Below are 16,488 nucleotides of genomic sequence, written 5' to 3' on the forward strand. Positions count from 1 at the left end.
AAGTAGAGAAAAGGCAAACATTGCTAATGCCTATATTTTTCCTTAGAGAAGGGAAAGAGGATGATTAATGCTTATACCAATGTATAATGTGTTTGATTTTTCGTTTTGAACTGATTTTCTGTGTTTTACTTACATGTGATTTTCGGAAGTTAATAATTTTAACTTTAACATGCCAAACATGATTCTTCTATTTTCGGCGTGTTTTGAAACATACTAGCAGAGTTTTCTGCGAATCACATCACAAGTGAACAAAAACTAACTAATAACATGAATTAAAATTTTAAACAATAAAATCTGATATTGCATGAACTAATTTAATTAAGTAAAAAAAAGAGTTACAGGAACTAAAAATAACACGTGTATCTTACAAGAATCAAAATGTTAATTATAGTTAAGAATCGGTCAAACTCGTTTGACCACAGCAAGAAATATTTATTTTGAGGAAATTAAGTTCAGAGTGCTTCCTATGTCATGTGTTTTTCCCGTTTCCAATGCGTAGAATCGAAATCAAGTGGACACGTAAAAGAAAGAAAACAACACAGACCAATATTAAATTTTCACTGCTCCTTGAATTTTCCCATTCAGAAGGCATCCATCCGTAAAAAGACAAAACGCATTTCTAACCCTAGGCCTAGCTAGAGGCATCCCATCGTTAAAATTAAAGACAATTTTATGCACCGGCAAATAACAAATAAGCTCAAAGATACATATAGATATAGATAGAAAAATACTAACTAATGTCTTTTAAAAATATTGATTAAGAAATTTAAGCTAGAAATATTTTTGTTTAAAGACAAAAAAATTATATTATTTATAATTTTTTATATGATTTATAAATAAGTATTTTTTTTCTTTTAGTTTATTAACTAATAATTTAAAGAAACTAGTTAGAAAGACCCACGTAGATATGGGGTATCCTTTATTCGGTGCTAAGGGTCAAATTAGACATCAGTGGCGCAAATCTGGGTCAGCACATTGAGCATCGATTCGCGCGAAACATTTGCCTCGTATATTTTTGCACATGTCATAAAGCCTGAGATTTTTAAGGTCGTGGTTGTGGAATCACATGCAAAAAGATCAAAGCTAAAGGAGGAGCATCATTATTCGTTACACAGTTCCAAAGCATCTAGTTCGGATAAACTCCAACGGTAGCTATTATAGCTATAGGATTCACATGTCAGCGAACCTCACCTCCTTAATTTTTCTATGAACCAAATTACTCCGGGTACTGCTATTGGATTTAATTTCCGATAAAATAAGGCAAGCCCCAAGCTTTTCCTTGCATGAGGGTAAATAACTGGAATAATAAATGGCCTAAAATTTAAAGCTGACCAGTCAAAGAAAGCATTCGCAGCATGCAAAATGCATGCATATATCCTGAAACACAAGGTGCAAATGCATGCTCCTTCTTTCTTTTCTAGCTAGTTATACATTTTTTAATCAAATATACAGAGGCAAGGAGAACTTTGAACATTGAACTAACCAGAAATATTAATATTATAACCCAAACATATATTCGTTAATTTGAAAATCTATCTCTCACAAAACCAATAGTAACTAGTAATAACTAGCCTTTATTAGAATTTCTTTTCCTAACGAATATTAAGCACGATAAACAATAACAAAAAGTCAAATATTCTTTAGCTCTATCATCATTCATCACAATCATTCGGGGGATGGTGTAGTGGAAGAAGACTCGAACTTGTAATGCTTGTCCACTGCAATGGATACGTCCCACGTGCAACTAAGTCCCTTGGGTATGGTGACAAGGTCCCCCGCACCAAATTGTACAAACTCAGACGAACCTTTTGGGTAAACCTTCACTTTCCCTCTGAGCAAATAACACGTCTCTTGGGCATCGAATTTGAGCATGAATTTCCCAGGAGGACAACCCCATCTTTAAAAAAAAAAAAAACAATTTCATTGGATCCATTGATTAATATATGCATAGTTAAGAAGAAATTGATATATCTTGTTATAATTAAGGTACCTAATAAAGGGAAAGGCAAACAATAAAAGAAAGAAAAAGACTCTAACAATGATCAATTAAATTGATATGTCTTGTTCACTCACTTGGGCCACCAATTTATACCCAGCTCTGATAATCGTGATTTGCAAGGATTGTGTTCAACTGTGATAGTTAGTTCTGAAGATGACCCTGGTGTTGATGTCGATGCCATGGACATAAAAGAAGTTGAACAGAGGAAAACAAGAGAAGAGAAAAACACACACACACAGGAGTCCAGAATCAAACTGTTGGTTAAAGAAGTGGTTGGTTAACTTGGTTTGCTGCTCAGATTTTTTTATATATATAAAAAAAGGGCACTGACCAGAGATAGAGAAATGGAATTTTAACTGATCAACTAGTTGCATTCATCTTTATGTAGGTTTTAAAATGACTTGCAAATATACTAATAAATTTATATATTCTAAATTTATTATTGTAATACAAGCATGATTATCAAACTCTCACTCACTCTTAAACTCTTTCACTTATTCTTTGTAAGTTGACTCGTGTGTAAATTTTATTTTTAGTAGACTTTAGGTATAGATTCTATAAATTTTAATTAAATTCAGTCGACTAATAACAAGTCAACAAGTTAAAAAAAATAGACCAAAATATAAGTCATTTTGGATTATTTTCTATCTATTTAATGTTTAGTATATCTTCATTTGATGTGTTGTTCCTTAATAAAAAAATTCTCATTTTTAATAACATCAAACTCTTGTTCTCTAATAATATCAATGCCTCAATGAACATGATCTACCACTACTATAAAATATGCAAGTTATTATCTAGTAATGATGTATTACTAGATTTGGTTATTTAAGTATTATAAAATTTATGATTTACTATTTTGCTTTATTATATTATTGAAATATTTAATTGGTATGTTATTTATAGATGTTTTGTTATTATTTTTATATAAAATGGACTTTTACAAATCTATGAGTTGAGTCCACGAGTCAATTCTATAAAATTTTCACGAGTTTAAGTAAACTCTCAAATTTGATAACCTTAAATACAAACAAAATAACTAGTTCTTTTTAGAGACATACCCATTAATTAATTTGATATATATTTTTAAATTTAGCCACAATTAAGATTTTTATTCTTTTCCACGATTTAAATTATTATTATTATTTAAATATTTAAAAATTTATAACAAAATTAAAATATATAATAATTATTAACACAAAACATGCAAACTAACTAGCTTTTGATAAAGATATAGATTGGATATGGTGTGCGGTGGGATGAATATGAGCAATAATCTCTCATACTAGTTGTATTTATACAGGTACACTAAAAATAAATCAGAACAATTTATTATTATTATTATAAAGATATTTTAATTTAAAGTATGATCCTACCTTACTACTTATCTTTATCATTATATATTCATTTAATTATTTGTTTTCAATTCATTGTAGATTTAACCCATTAAATTACAATATAATATAATATAATAGTTGAGAAAATAATAATTTATATGCCATACTTAAAGATTAAAATAACTTTAAAAAATCATTAACCTTAAATCTTGAATTGAAAAATATTTTTGGATTACTGATCTACAGTCTACACTAATAATAAATCTATTTAATAAATTTATTACCATATATATATATATATATATATATGTACAGTGCTCTAAATGGAATGGAACCGTTGATTATTACGAGAGCTAACAATTTTACTTCTAAGTTAAAAAATATTGTATGGGTGAACACAATGATAGTTCCCTTAATGTAGTACAAATATAAAGGGAAGGAGAGCTGAAAACGTGCTCCAAACTGCTATTCTGCGAATATATTTTTCAGCAAGTGCCCACTCATGGGATAAAAACTTAGATTATGACAACTGATAATTTAGATCAAGGATTGACATAATGGAGACAAAACACTTGTCAGTGACTGAGAAGAATGTTCTAAAATGGAAACATCACAGAATGCAATGGCTACAAACATGACCCACACCCAGATGCCTTTTCTCTTGCTTGGAGGTCGGTAGCATCGTAATTCGGTGGTGGACTGGGTCAGGGAGGCCACTCAAATTAATTGTCATGAATCGTCTTTTTCTTGTATTTACATTCATTCATTAACATGCTTGATTACATTTATATACTGACTTTCCTTAATTTTGCTGGTTGTCATGGATTTTTTTTTTATTCAACGGTTGTCGTGGATCTAATTGCGAGTTTGTGTTACTTTACCTTTAGAAAAATAAATTTTTATAATTTATTGAGAGATGCAGAATAAATATTTTTTTTAAAAGAAACAAATTTTTTTGTCAATAAAAAAAATACTTTAATCACAGTCATGAAGCTTTTCCTTTTGAAAAGCTTTCGTCTTTGGTCTATTTCTCTCTAGTACGTACTTTTAGAAGTCATGACCTTAATATGTCCTTTGGTTTGTTAAGTTTAATTTATAGAGTTGAGATCAACATCTTTCATTGAGGCATTGGGCAATAATAATAATAATAATTCATTATCAAGAGGTTGTACTTTTCCATTGAGCAATGATAATAAATCTATCATTGAGGGAAATTGATGAACCAGAATTGATTCCTCATATCGCTGAAGCCAACTATGTTAAATATCCATATATATTATTAAGTTCTGTTGAGGAGCTTGTGAAAGTTACTTATATGTAAATCAGATTTAAGCAGTTTTTTGTAAAAAAAAATAAAAAAATTGCGTGGTTGATTTCATTTTATTATTATTTTTTTAAAAAAAATTTGGTTTTGTGATAAACTCTATGAAGTCAAACAAGTCGGAAACTCAACATAGTTTTTACAAAATTTACTCACACTCTATTAAAACACTACCAAGCAAGTAACAAACCAGTATGGAGTGGGTGTAACATTGAAAGATTATTTATTTGAGAATGTTATCTTTTTTAGAAAAGACTTTAATTTTGTGGTAAACTTTGTAAATTCAAACAAGTTAGAGATCCAACATAGAGTGTACAGAGTGTAAGCGTGTACTAAAGAATGCTAATGTGGATTTGTAAAAAAAAAATTGATATAATGATAGGAAATCGAATAAATAGAATGAGAATAGAAAATGATAGAATAGAAGTAAGGAGTACACTTAATAATTAAGGATGTGAGATTGAAACGTGAGGAAAATAAGATGCATAACCAGATATTTACAATGCATTATTAATTAAACTAACTAGTTAGACAATGATAAAAAAAGAAAATCACATTGAAGAATAAACGATAGAGACAATAAAGAAATACAATAAAATAAAGAACTATTTACTAATATGTATAATTATTTTTATTTATATATATATATATATATATATATATATTTTTTTTTCAAAGTCAAAGAGTTGACTTAGACTTAGTCAACACTACATGACGGGCCTAGTCACCATCCTAAGTGACAGGGATGCATATATAAAAGAAGAAGTGTAACCATCAATTTTATTTTTTTGAACTTCAAAAACAATGGACTGGACCTAAAATAAAAAAGGTGCATATGTTAACAAAAGGATGTAAATAGTTGTCTCATTTAAAAATCAAATTAGTCATTAATTTTCATAAAATAGATTGTCTCTACATATATTAATTCTCACCAAATTTAATTTAATCCACATTCTTAAATTAACAAGGTCTTATCTCAAAATTTGCTTTAGACTTAAAATATATATTGGATGGGCACAGATATTTATTGAAAATAGTCGTTGCCAATGTGTATCCTTTGCACTCATTTTTTTTTATTGAGCCTTATGAATTTGCATTTTCATCAGTGGCGAAGCTCTTTGCATGCTGAGAGTTGGCTGTGTTATGATTGTCTTGGAACTATCATTGTTTAACTATTTTTTATTTTTTTTTGCTTTGCTATCTAGGCAGGCTTGAGATTACTTGATCACTTTATGGTTCCTACATTTCTAACAGTGTGCTTGGATTGGCAGTATGGACTCAAAAACCATGGTGTCTCACCATGATTTCCCACCACACCAGAGAGTAGCTTTAAGGCTACCATGATTTCACACCGAGGTTCCAAACACGCTGTAAATGAACTTGAAGGTAGAACTGGTGGTCTCAGTGTATAATCGCGTAAAACTGATGGGCAATTCGTTGGGGAGGCATTATTGGACCCCCTTAAAGCTGCTGGTCCTGTTCAGGTAATTTCACAAATGATTAATCATTAATGAACTTTGGTAGTTTGGTGAGGTGTAGGAGTTTGGTGAAGGCGGACCTTCTTGATGAAAAATGCAAAGGCTAGTCTATATAAATGAGGCAAATGACAGCGATGCATGATCCTGAAATTTAAATCAGCAAAGAGGGTAAGGCCCATTCAAATAATGTGTCATTTTGGTATGAGTGTGAGGACAAATGATTCTGTGAAAAATGCCAAGGTCAGTTAAAAATTTAGAGAAGGATCTGTTTTCACCACCCCAGTTAATTAGTTTGGACTGACTTGATTTTCTTGGAAAATTAGACCTCCACCATTGTTTTGAACTGCTGAAAAATAGTTAGTGCTTTGGACTTGAGCTTAAGTGGATAAATCCAAGTATACCTAGAGTGAGCAACACGGGTGATGTAGGCCAGGGGCAGGATCCCACAAGTCGCTAAAAGTTAGTTCAAGAGTCTCAGTATAATTAATTAATTAGTACTAGCAGTAGAAGATTAAGAGAGCAAGCGACGAGATTTGACCAAGCAGAACAAAAATCACATCAATTTTATTGCTGAATGGTGTTACAATTTACAATGATGAAAAATAGATTTAAGAACTACTAAGTGAGGGTGACCCAATCTGTAGTGCCATGTGGTGTTGGAACTGGGGGTTGTTATTTCAGAAACTGAAAAGGTATTAGGTACATTAGTGGAAGAAACTTTAGAAACTAAAGTAGTAGGTGATAATACACTTTGTGCAATTTGGGTAAAGAGTAAAGTCACACGTTTGAGGCAGTGAAAGATTATGAAATCTGTAGGGGCCATCTGCATTCTGCACAAAGAATTGGGAAATACCCAAGTCCCACATCGGCTGTCTCAATCCTTGGAGTACGACTTATATATCTGTTGGGCAACTTTACTTAATGCCAATTGGTTTTAAGATGAAATCTAACATGGTATCATAAGTGATAATTTCTGAATGTGATTAATAAAAAATATGAACATATCGTGCTTACCGTATATAAGTTAAATCGTAATTTTAGTTTTCCTTATAATTTTAAATCCGTAATTTTGGTTTCTTTATTTTTAAATCAAGACATTCAATTTTTTTTATTTTTCACAATTTTAGTCATTCCGTTAGTTAATCATTCAAAGTTAAATATTGATTTTGATATGACATATTGACATTGATGTGGTGCTTATGTAAGTTGTTAACATGACACTTATGCAACAAAGGATTAAATACACTGAACAATAAGAAAGAATCTTGATAAGATTTAAACCTATGACTTTTTAAAAGGTAATGTATTTTGTCATTAATGGGAATGAGACTAATAGCAACTTTCAAAATGGAATAGGAAAAGGGCCTAAGTTGAAGTATGTTCTAGGGTCTAAAGTAGTGCAAATAGAAAATAAAGGGAATGAACACATAGTGGCTGATACTTTTAAGGAATTGCAAAATAACTTATCGGTGAGAGAGGTCAACAGTAAGGTAGAAAGTCAACAAGAGGATTTTGTAGAGATAAAGGGGGTAATGAGAGGACCAATAGAAGGATTCAAAACACCTTCAGCTTCAAAGACTTCATGTAGTAGAAGTAAGGGTGATAATAGCAACAAAATAGTCAACCCCATCAACAACGAACCCTCTCTTAGCAATGCAATTTCAGAAAGTAATATTCTAAATTGTAATTGGAACTTTTGGCTAAAGAGTGACTCGATGGAATCTCACAGATTGTGGTTGATGGCTCAGAATATTTGCATCTCATATGGGGAAAGCTATGGTTTCAAGAATGAAGGATGTTGTTAAGTCAAAATATATTTATGTCTTAAAACGAATCAAGACCTTTATTTATTTTGATTAGATGTAAATAAATACAAAGGTTAAAAGTTATATCTTATGCGTTATTATTCGCTCTTCCGCGATGCTAATCAACAAGTGTATTGAGTCGCACAAGAAATATAAAACGGTATGAATCGAGTATCGAATCACAAGGAACTTGTTTCATTCAGAAAATATATGTTCAATAAGCAAACATTTGTTCAAAGCAAGTGAATATTAAATGGAGTTTTTATATGAGAATCTAATGAACTACAAACTAAAATATCTAGAAGTTGAGAAGTAAAAAAACAGTCAAGTAAAAAGCGTTGGGTCATTCTACTGAACTTACTTTGATGTTGCTAAAGGTTTTTTCTATTTAACGTTGTTTTATTGTTCTTATACTGAAAAATTACCCAAAATAAGATCCCTCAAGTGAATGGGCCTAACTCTATTTAAACTTCGTCCTTGATCCCTCAACAAACTTAGTTTAAATGAGTTGCATTAAGATCACATCATAATAAAAACTAAATCACTGCACTCCATTCCTAGACATACAGTTTTCTAGCTTGCTATATCAAGTTCTAAGGCTTTAAAGCACTTCCCAATGCTAAAAGTCCTAACTATACATACAAATGGGTGATCAAGCCACAAGCATGCAAAAATAAGCATAGATAGAAGCAATGAACACATAAGAACATCATTAAATAGATAGTAAAAAAGTATTACATCAAAGGTTCAGCAAAACTCCCCAACAGGAGATTTAGCCTTTCATTACAAGCAATGAACTTTTCAACACAAAGTATAGATTTTTAGGGAAGAAAATGGTTGAGAATGGTTGAGGATGTCTCCTTCAACCTCTAGAACCCTAATCTCACCCCTTTAACCTAGACTTTCTTGGAGGCTAGTGGTTTTTCGTTCTAACTTCTTCTCTTGCTCTGTTTTTTTCGACTCCTCTCTTATTTTACGCCAACATCAATGTTTTAAAGGCTCCTTGATGTTTCATATTCTGAAGGCTCGCTTAGCGCAAGTTAGTGAAATCTGGCTTTGCGAGTTGGGCGCGCTGAGCACGAGAAGGGACAAACTACTCGTTGGGCGAGCTGGCGGCGCGTTAAGCGCCCATTTCTCTGATTGATCCTCTTCTAGGGTTTCCCAACACACTAAGCGAGTTGCGTGTCTCGCTTAGCGGATGTCACTCGCTAAGCGCATATGACTCTCTTAGCGAGACACTAGCTGCTTGAACCTCTTTCTTCTTTTAGCCTGAAACTAAAGTTGATTCACATTAATCACAAAATTGAAAGTATCTACTGAGTAAAATCAAACTAAACATGAAAATATGTACAATTCCTACAAAAAGAACCATAAATTGGGGGAAAGATGCTAATTTCATGTAACTATACGATACAAAAGTTAGTCGTAAATAATGACTAACAGTTATCATAACATGTTTTGCGAATCCTAATTTGCGGATCGAATTTTTAGCATCAATAAACTAGAAAACCTATTTGAAACTCTTTGAAATTGGGGAAAATAAAAAGGAAAACGTGGAATTAGAGAAGGAGATGGAAAGAACAACACCACAACTTTGAAATATTGATAAGTTGAGGATGATTGAATTCTTTAATAAGAACCTAAGGTTTCACACAAGAACCAAGAGAGACACTCTCTTAATTGTGTCTAATATGAAATTTCATCAAAAACTTGCCAACAAAGTGTTTAAGGAGTCTATTTATAACTTCTACTAATAACCCTAAAACAGGCCCAAGACCCAATAACTAATTTAATAATTAAAAGACTTAAAATATCAATAAAAGATTGCAGCCCATTACAAGTTCAAAAATAGGCCCAAAATACAATTAAAAATGAAAATAAATCTTATTATAAAGGTTGGCTAAAATTTATGAGTTTCGCTTCTTCTTTTCTTTCTTCCATGAGAGAATTTAGTCTCTTGTCAAACTCTTCTTGAAATCTCTTACTCTTTGCTCAAGTAATTGGTCTATCCATGTTGAGCCCACTCAAACCAAACTCTTCCTCCTTAGATAGTCCCCTATCATAATTTTTTTCAAAGGAAGCAAATTTAGGAGGATAACAACAACTTGTTGGTGGCCAAGTTTGAAATAATGGAGATCAAAGAGGCGGCATGGGAATATGGAAACCAAAAATGCCCGGGCCCAAATGGATTGAATTGGAAATTCATCAAACAATTTGGGAACTTGCTTAAGGATGATGTAAAGAGATTCCTAGATGAGTTCCACCAAAATGGAGTATTACCAAGAGGTACAAACTCTTCATTTATCACTTTTATTCCCAAGATTGATGATCCTTTAGAGCTGTGTGATTTTAAGCCTATATCACTTGTGGGGTGCATGTATAAAATTCTAGCTAAGATCTTGGCTAATAAATTATAAAAAAAAAGTGCTTGGGGAGGTGATTGATGAAAGACAAAGGGCATTCTTGGGGGTAGAAATTTGATGCATTGTGAGGCAAAGAGAAAAAAAAATGTGTAATTTTCAAAGTAGACTATGAAAAAGAATTATGATTCGATTTGCTGGCAAATCTTGTTTTACATGCTTGGGTTCAAAGAAAAATGGATCAAGTGGATAAAGAGTTGCTTAACCACTAGTATGGTCTTCGTTCTTGTTAATGGTAGCCCATCGAGTGAATTTGGGATGCAACAAGGGCTTAGACAAGGTGATCCCTTGGCTCATTTCCTATATGTTGTTGTTGCAGAGAGGCTAAGTGGCTTGATGAGGGAAGCAGTTTCAAAAAATCTATTTGCTAGCTATCTTGTAGGCAAAAACAAGGTGTAGGTCAATTTGTTACAATATGAACATGCCACTATCTTGGGAGAAACTTCAATGGAGAATGGTGGTAATTAAATGTATTATGATGAGCTTTGAATTAGTGTTCGGATTAAAAGTCAACTTTTGTAAGAGTAGATTTGGGGTGCTTGGTGTTGAGAGAAGTGAAGGAGTCAAGTTTGCTAGAGTGCTCAATTGTAATCTCCTCGCTTTGCCTTTTACATACTTGGGGATTCCAATAGGAGCAAATCCTAGAAGGGTGGAAACATGGAAATCAGTCATAGACAAGTTTAGGAAGAAGTTGGCGCCATGGAAATATAAAACTTTGTCCTTTGTCAGGAGGATTTGCTTGATCAATTTGGTATTATCATCTCTGCCTATATTATTTTTTTAAAGTGCCACAGATTGTTGTAAACAAGCTTATCTCTATCCAAAGAAATTTTCTTTGGGGTGGAGAGGAGAAAGGAGGAAAGTTTGTTGGGTTATTTGGAAAAAAAATTGTTGTCCAAATGAGCATGGAGGTCTAGGGATAAAAAAATTGTCTTTCTTCAATTTATCCTTGATTGCTAAGTAGAGATGGATACTTTTCTATCAAAAGGACTTGTTTTGGGTGAAGGTGATTGATTCAAAATATAAGGGTTGGAGGGGTCTTGTGAAGGGTGAGAGTGAAAAAATTTCTTCTATGTGGTGGAAAGACTTATGTCTTTCTTGTGGTGAGGGAGATGTTTCTAGTTGGGTAAATAGGAGTTTTGTGTGGAAACTAGGTGAGGGAGATCAAGCACGTTTTTGGCTTGATAATTGGGGGAGTGAGGAGTGCTTTGCAAGCAAGTTCCAAAGGTTGTTTGGCTTATCTCTACAACAATTTGAGGTAGTAAAAAAGGTTGGGGAATGGAGAAAAGATAGGTGGGTGTGGAACTTAAGTTGGAGAAAGGGACTCTTTAAGAGTGGGAGATGGAACAACTGAGAGAATTGATGCGAATGGTGGAGGACATGAGAATTGTTAGGGGGATTAAGGATAATTGGGTGTGGGTAGAGGATGGCTCTGGAATCTTTAATGTTAAATCAGCATATAGGACCATTCATGATGATATGGTCGGGTCACAAATCTCACCACCGATGAAAAGCGTCTGGAGTCTAAAGGTTTAGCCGAAGGCAAGTTTCCTCATTTGGAGATTGATGCTCAACAGGCTGCCAACCAAAGACAGCCTTAGAATCAAAAATATTTTGGCAAACCCAGAAGATTGTTTGTGTGTGTTCTGTGGGAAAGTTGAGGAATCGGCAAATCATGGTTTCTTCTCATGTCACAAGATTGCACCTATTTGGAATACTTGTTATTCATGGCTACACTTGCAGACAGTCTTGCCAAGCTCTCCTAAGATACATTATTGGCAGCATTGTCATCACTTACAGAGACAAATTGAAAAGGAGATCCAAGCCGTGGTATGGACATCGGTAATTTGGTGTACATGGAACATAAGGAATGAATGATTATTCAAAGGAAGGGCTTTTGATCAAGAAACTTTGTTGTAGAGAGTTTCCTTCTCAAGTTGGTCTTGACTTAGAGGAAAGCTAAAGACGTTTTTTGTATCCTATGTGCAGTGGTCATTGGATCCTAAAGCTTGCTTTAGATCACTACTCTAATTGGGATGAACAATTTTGGACCATTCTCGGGTTGGTAAATGATGTATTGTTAAATATATTTAAAGCGGAGATCTATAGAACTACTCACAGATTGTGTGTTGCAATTGTTTTGGGAGGTGAGTGATTAGTAAGTATTCACTCCTCATTTTTTAGGTGTAAATACTTTATAACCTTGGGATTGAGGGACTAATTCAAATAGCTATTTGATTGTATCCTAATATTGATACCCCTGGGACCCTTAATTAATATATTTTGCATATTTAAAAAAATATTGTGATGTTCCTACTTAGTAGCAGTCTGTGTCCCGTGATGCCCTTTAATTTATAGTTTGAGAAAAATGCTAAATCATCCTAAAAAATCAGCTTAACAGTTCTCCTATTACTCCCCGATGGAGAGATATCAAATACTTTCCAAGTTTTGAGACCCGTTTTTCACTTTTTCTTCTCTTCAGTGATTAGACGATTGTTAATATGATTTTTTTTTAGGAGAATTTAGGCGTTTAGCATTTCCCAGATTCTCGTGCCACTTATATTTAGGGGTAGTACCTTCAGAAAATCAATATTAATGCTTGTCCTTGAAAACTTTGTTTTTCCTTTTCCATTTACTCATGTCCCATTTTGTAAATCAAGGCTTATGGCTCTTCATTTTTGCGGGCCCATGTACAAAAACAAATACGGTCAAACAATAAATCATTCGAATTTCAATTAGCTTTTGGACAACATTTTCCATTGAACTTTCAAGGCGAAGTCGTGTTCAAAAGTATATTATTGAGCATAAATTAGTAGAGCTCTTTATTTTATGTAACGTGTTTTTTTCGTCCTTCCTTTATTATTTTTTCTTCTATTTTTATTACCAGTAGCCATGTGGTAGAAGCGCACGGCAAATAAAATAGCAAAGCAGATGCATTAGCTAGGAAATTAAGAGAAAGCTTAACGACGACCCCAATTTCGAACTCGATACTTGATAGTAGAGAAAAGAGAGATAAGAAAAAGAAAAGAATAAGTAAAAGATGTGAGGAGAAAAAAAAAGCAAAATACATAAAAAAAATAGATGAATAAAAAGATGAAAGAAAAAGTAAATATACAATAGTAATTATTCATATCATAATAACATTCAAATATCGCTACAATGATGCAATCGGATCGCCCAAAGTTTGATTTTCCATCTAAATGAGATGAATGAACTTCTTTTTTTTTTTGGAAGAAAGTAAAAAAAATAGTTTTTTTTAACATATTTTTCCATTCGAACCATTATTGGTCATCATATATTCACGATAATTTTAATATAAAGTTTTCGTATCAAATTATTAGAAAAGAAAAACATGAATGATTATATCCTACTGAAATTATAAAATAATAACTTGGAATTTGGAAACTTTAAAATAATTTTATATCAATTAACGATGCCCTCAATAGTTTTTTTGTATAGAACACCCTCAATAGTTATGAAAGTAAATTATATACCATTTAAATATTTAATAAGATCATGATATATTGAATTTTTAAAAAAAATTCTTTCCACACGTGATGTTCAACATCGGAAAGTCGTTGAACAAACCAATCGTTGTCTTGACACTTTTCGAAAGTGCTGCCACCTTTTGTTATTCAACTGTGCAATGGAATATTGTGGAGAAAATATTGTCTTCTCGTATGTTATTTTTTTTATCGACTAGTGTTAAGTTATTCATTTGTTAATTTTATTAGTGAAAGAGATTAAAGCGCATGTTTTTTTTTCTTTAACTATTAAGTTAAGTTTATAACTCTTATCATATGTTATGTTTAGCTTTACTTTAAGATGTCATATTTTTTATGTTTATTTCTTTTTAATATATTTGAAAAGAGTGAAATTCTATAAATATCAAAATTAGAATAATAGCATTATTTTTACGAATCTTTCTACTATTTTATAAAAAATTATTCATGAACTAAATATATTTAGTTTAATATAAATATAAAAAAATATTTAAAACTTTTACCTATTTAGTAATAGAACTAAATGAGAGGATCATAACACTTATAATAAGTATTGAGTTAGATGTTGTTCATGTTTTAATATGAGATTAATTATTTTCTTATAATGTCTTTTTTTAAGTCTTTTGAAATATTCTATCTGACTAGTTGTGAATGGTGAGATACATATAAAAAAAAAAAAATACTTAGACACTTAAGTAGGATTTTAGTTCAAAGCAATAAATATTAATAATAAAATGAAAGTGAATGATATTTTTTTTACCTAGAGAATCTTTTATTTATACAAATCTTAATCAACTTTTTAGATGATTGTTATATTAGGTAATCTAATCCTAAAAGTGATCAATGAACTTAATCCATATTATGCTTTTAAGTGTCTCATTAGGACTTTGATACATGTATATATGTTGGCGGATTATCTAGTAGAGTATGATCGTCAGGTGTCTGATGACCTAGGTATTCAATTAGTTGAATATCTATCCAATATAGATATAGTTATGAGAATTCTTAAAAAAAATGTTACAATCTTATAGAGATTATAAGTACAAAAATTACTCAAAAAATGATATAATTATATAGACTAAAAATATATTTAAAACTATTTATTCATCTAATGTCTAAAGGATGTTAATTTATTTGAAGTGTAAAATATTATTATACTAGTCTACCAACATAATCTCTCTTATTCAAATAACAAATCATATTAAAACTTTAGGGTTTATTATAATTTTAGTCCCTAAATTTTTTCTTATTTATGTTTTTAGTTCATAATTTAAATTTTGACCAGTTAAAAGTTCTTAAATTTCTTCTTTGTCATTACTTTTAATATTTGCATTCAAGTAACAACAACATTGATAATTCAATGACTTATCATATTATTAAGAAGTATGATGAGACAGTGATGTATAATTTGTATTTAGTAAAATGAATTTTTAATCTTTTATTTGTTGAGACCAATTGATGATACAAAAGTTGTTGATGGGATATTAAAGTCATAATTTGTCAAAAAAATTATGTATATCTATCCAATTATATTATTTGATGACATGATAAGTTACTAAATTATTAATATTATTGTTATATCACGAGTTAACATGTTACATGAATGAATCGACTAAAAATAATCAAAGAAAAATTTTAGAAATTTTCATCCATCAAAATTTAGATTAGTATTGTAATCAATCCAAAATAAACTAGGGATAAAAAAAAACACTGTAAACCTTAAAAATTTATCGCAATCAATAAAAAAATGATATTGTTATATATACCCATGCCATTAAAATAAGGGAGGGATCTTAATTCTTAAGGAAGCTACACCCTATTTATATAATATTTCTTAGAGTAGCCGTTATACAGAGTTGTGGTGGCCCCCTTTAAGTTTAAAATAATCTATTTTGATTTTTACCAAAAATAATAATAAACTATTTGATTTGGTGACCTAGTAGAGTTGTTTTTATAATAAATGCTTAAAAATTTGTTAAAAATATATTAGGCAAGAGTTTTTAAAGTATTAAGAAATTAAAATGAAAACAATTAATACATTAAAATCTAGAATAATATTTATTATTTCAAAGTAATTTAAAACTTAAATTTTTTTTTTGGTAAAGATAGAGATTCTTTTGGTAATGCTTAAAATATTTAATAAATACAATTAATATAGTAAAATTCAATTACCACTTAAGGCAAAATCCTTTAGTATAGATTTTTGTATGTACTTATATTAATATCGATCCGACATTGTATTCATATAAATAAATACTAATGTGGATCATTAAATAATTTATCATTTATTAATTACATTAATATATTTATAAAAAGTTGTTACAAATGTTCAATAATTCATTTTAATTTTAATAGTTATTAATGGATTTGGCTGCAGTCGAATAAGAAAACGTGTAAACTGAAAGGAAAATAAATTCATGCCAATTTATATTAAAATAAAATTAGTTATCTTTAAATTAATGATAAATATATTATTGTATTTTTTATTTATACATTTATTTACTTCAAATATCATACCAATTCTCGAAAAAAATGTAAAGATTTTTATTTTATTAATTAATTAAATTAAATATTTATTTAAAAATAATTTATTATATATAACAATATTCAATTAAATAATACCAT

At 30.8% G+C, this 16,488-nt stretch overlaps 1 protein-coding gene across 1 annotated transcript; it reads right to left on the reverse strand.

Moving 5' to 3' along the window:
- Positions 1 to 1,479: 1,479 nt before the first annotated feature.
- LOC114401307 lies at positions 1,480 to 2,290 on the reverse strand. The gene is made up of 2 exons (XM_028363794.1): positions 2,074 to 2,290; positions 1,480 to 1,897 (listed from the first exon to the last, which is right to left on the reverse strand). Exons 1-2 carry the CDS (start codon positions 2,184 to 2,186, stop codon positions 1,666 to 1,668), a joined length of 345 nt encoding a protein of 114 aa, XP_028219595.1. The 5' UTR covers positions 2,187 to 2,290; the 3' UTR covers positions 1,480 to 1,665.
- Positions 2,291 to 16,488: the final 14,198 nt, after the last annotated feature.

Source organism: Glycine soja, chromosome 20, assembly GCF_004193775.1.
Source record: "Glycine soja cultivar W05 chromosome 20, ASM419377v2, whole genome shotgun sequence".
Lineage (NCBI taxonomy): Eukaryota > Viridiplantae > Streptophyta > Magnoliopsida > Fabales > Fabaceae > Glycine > Glycine soja.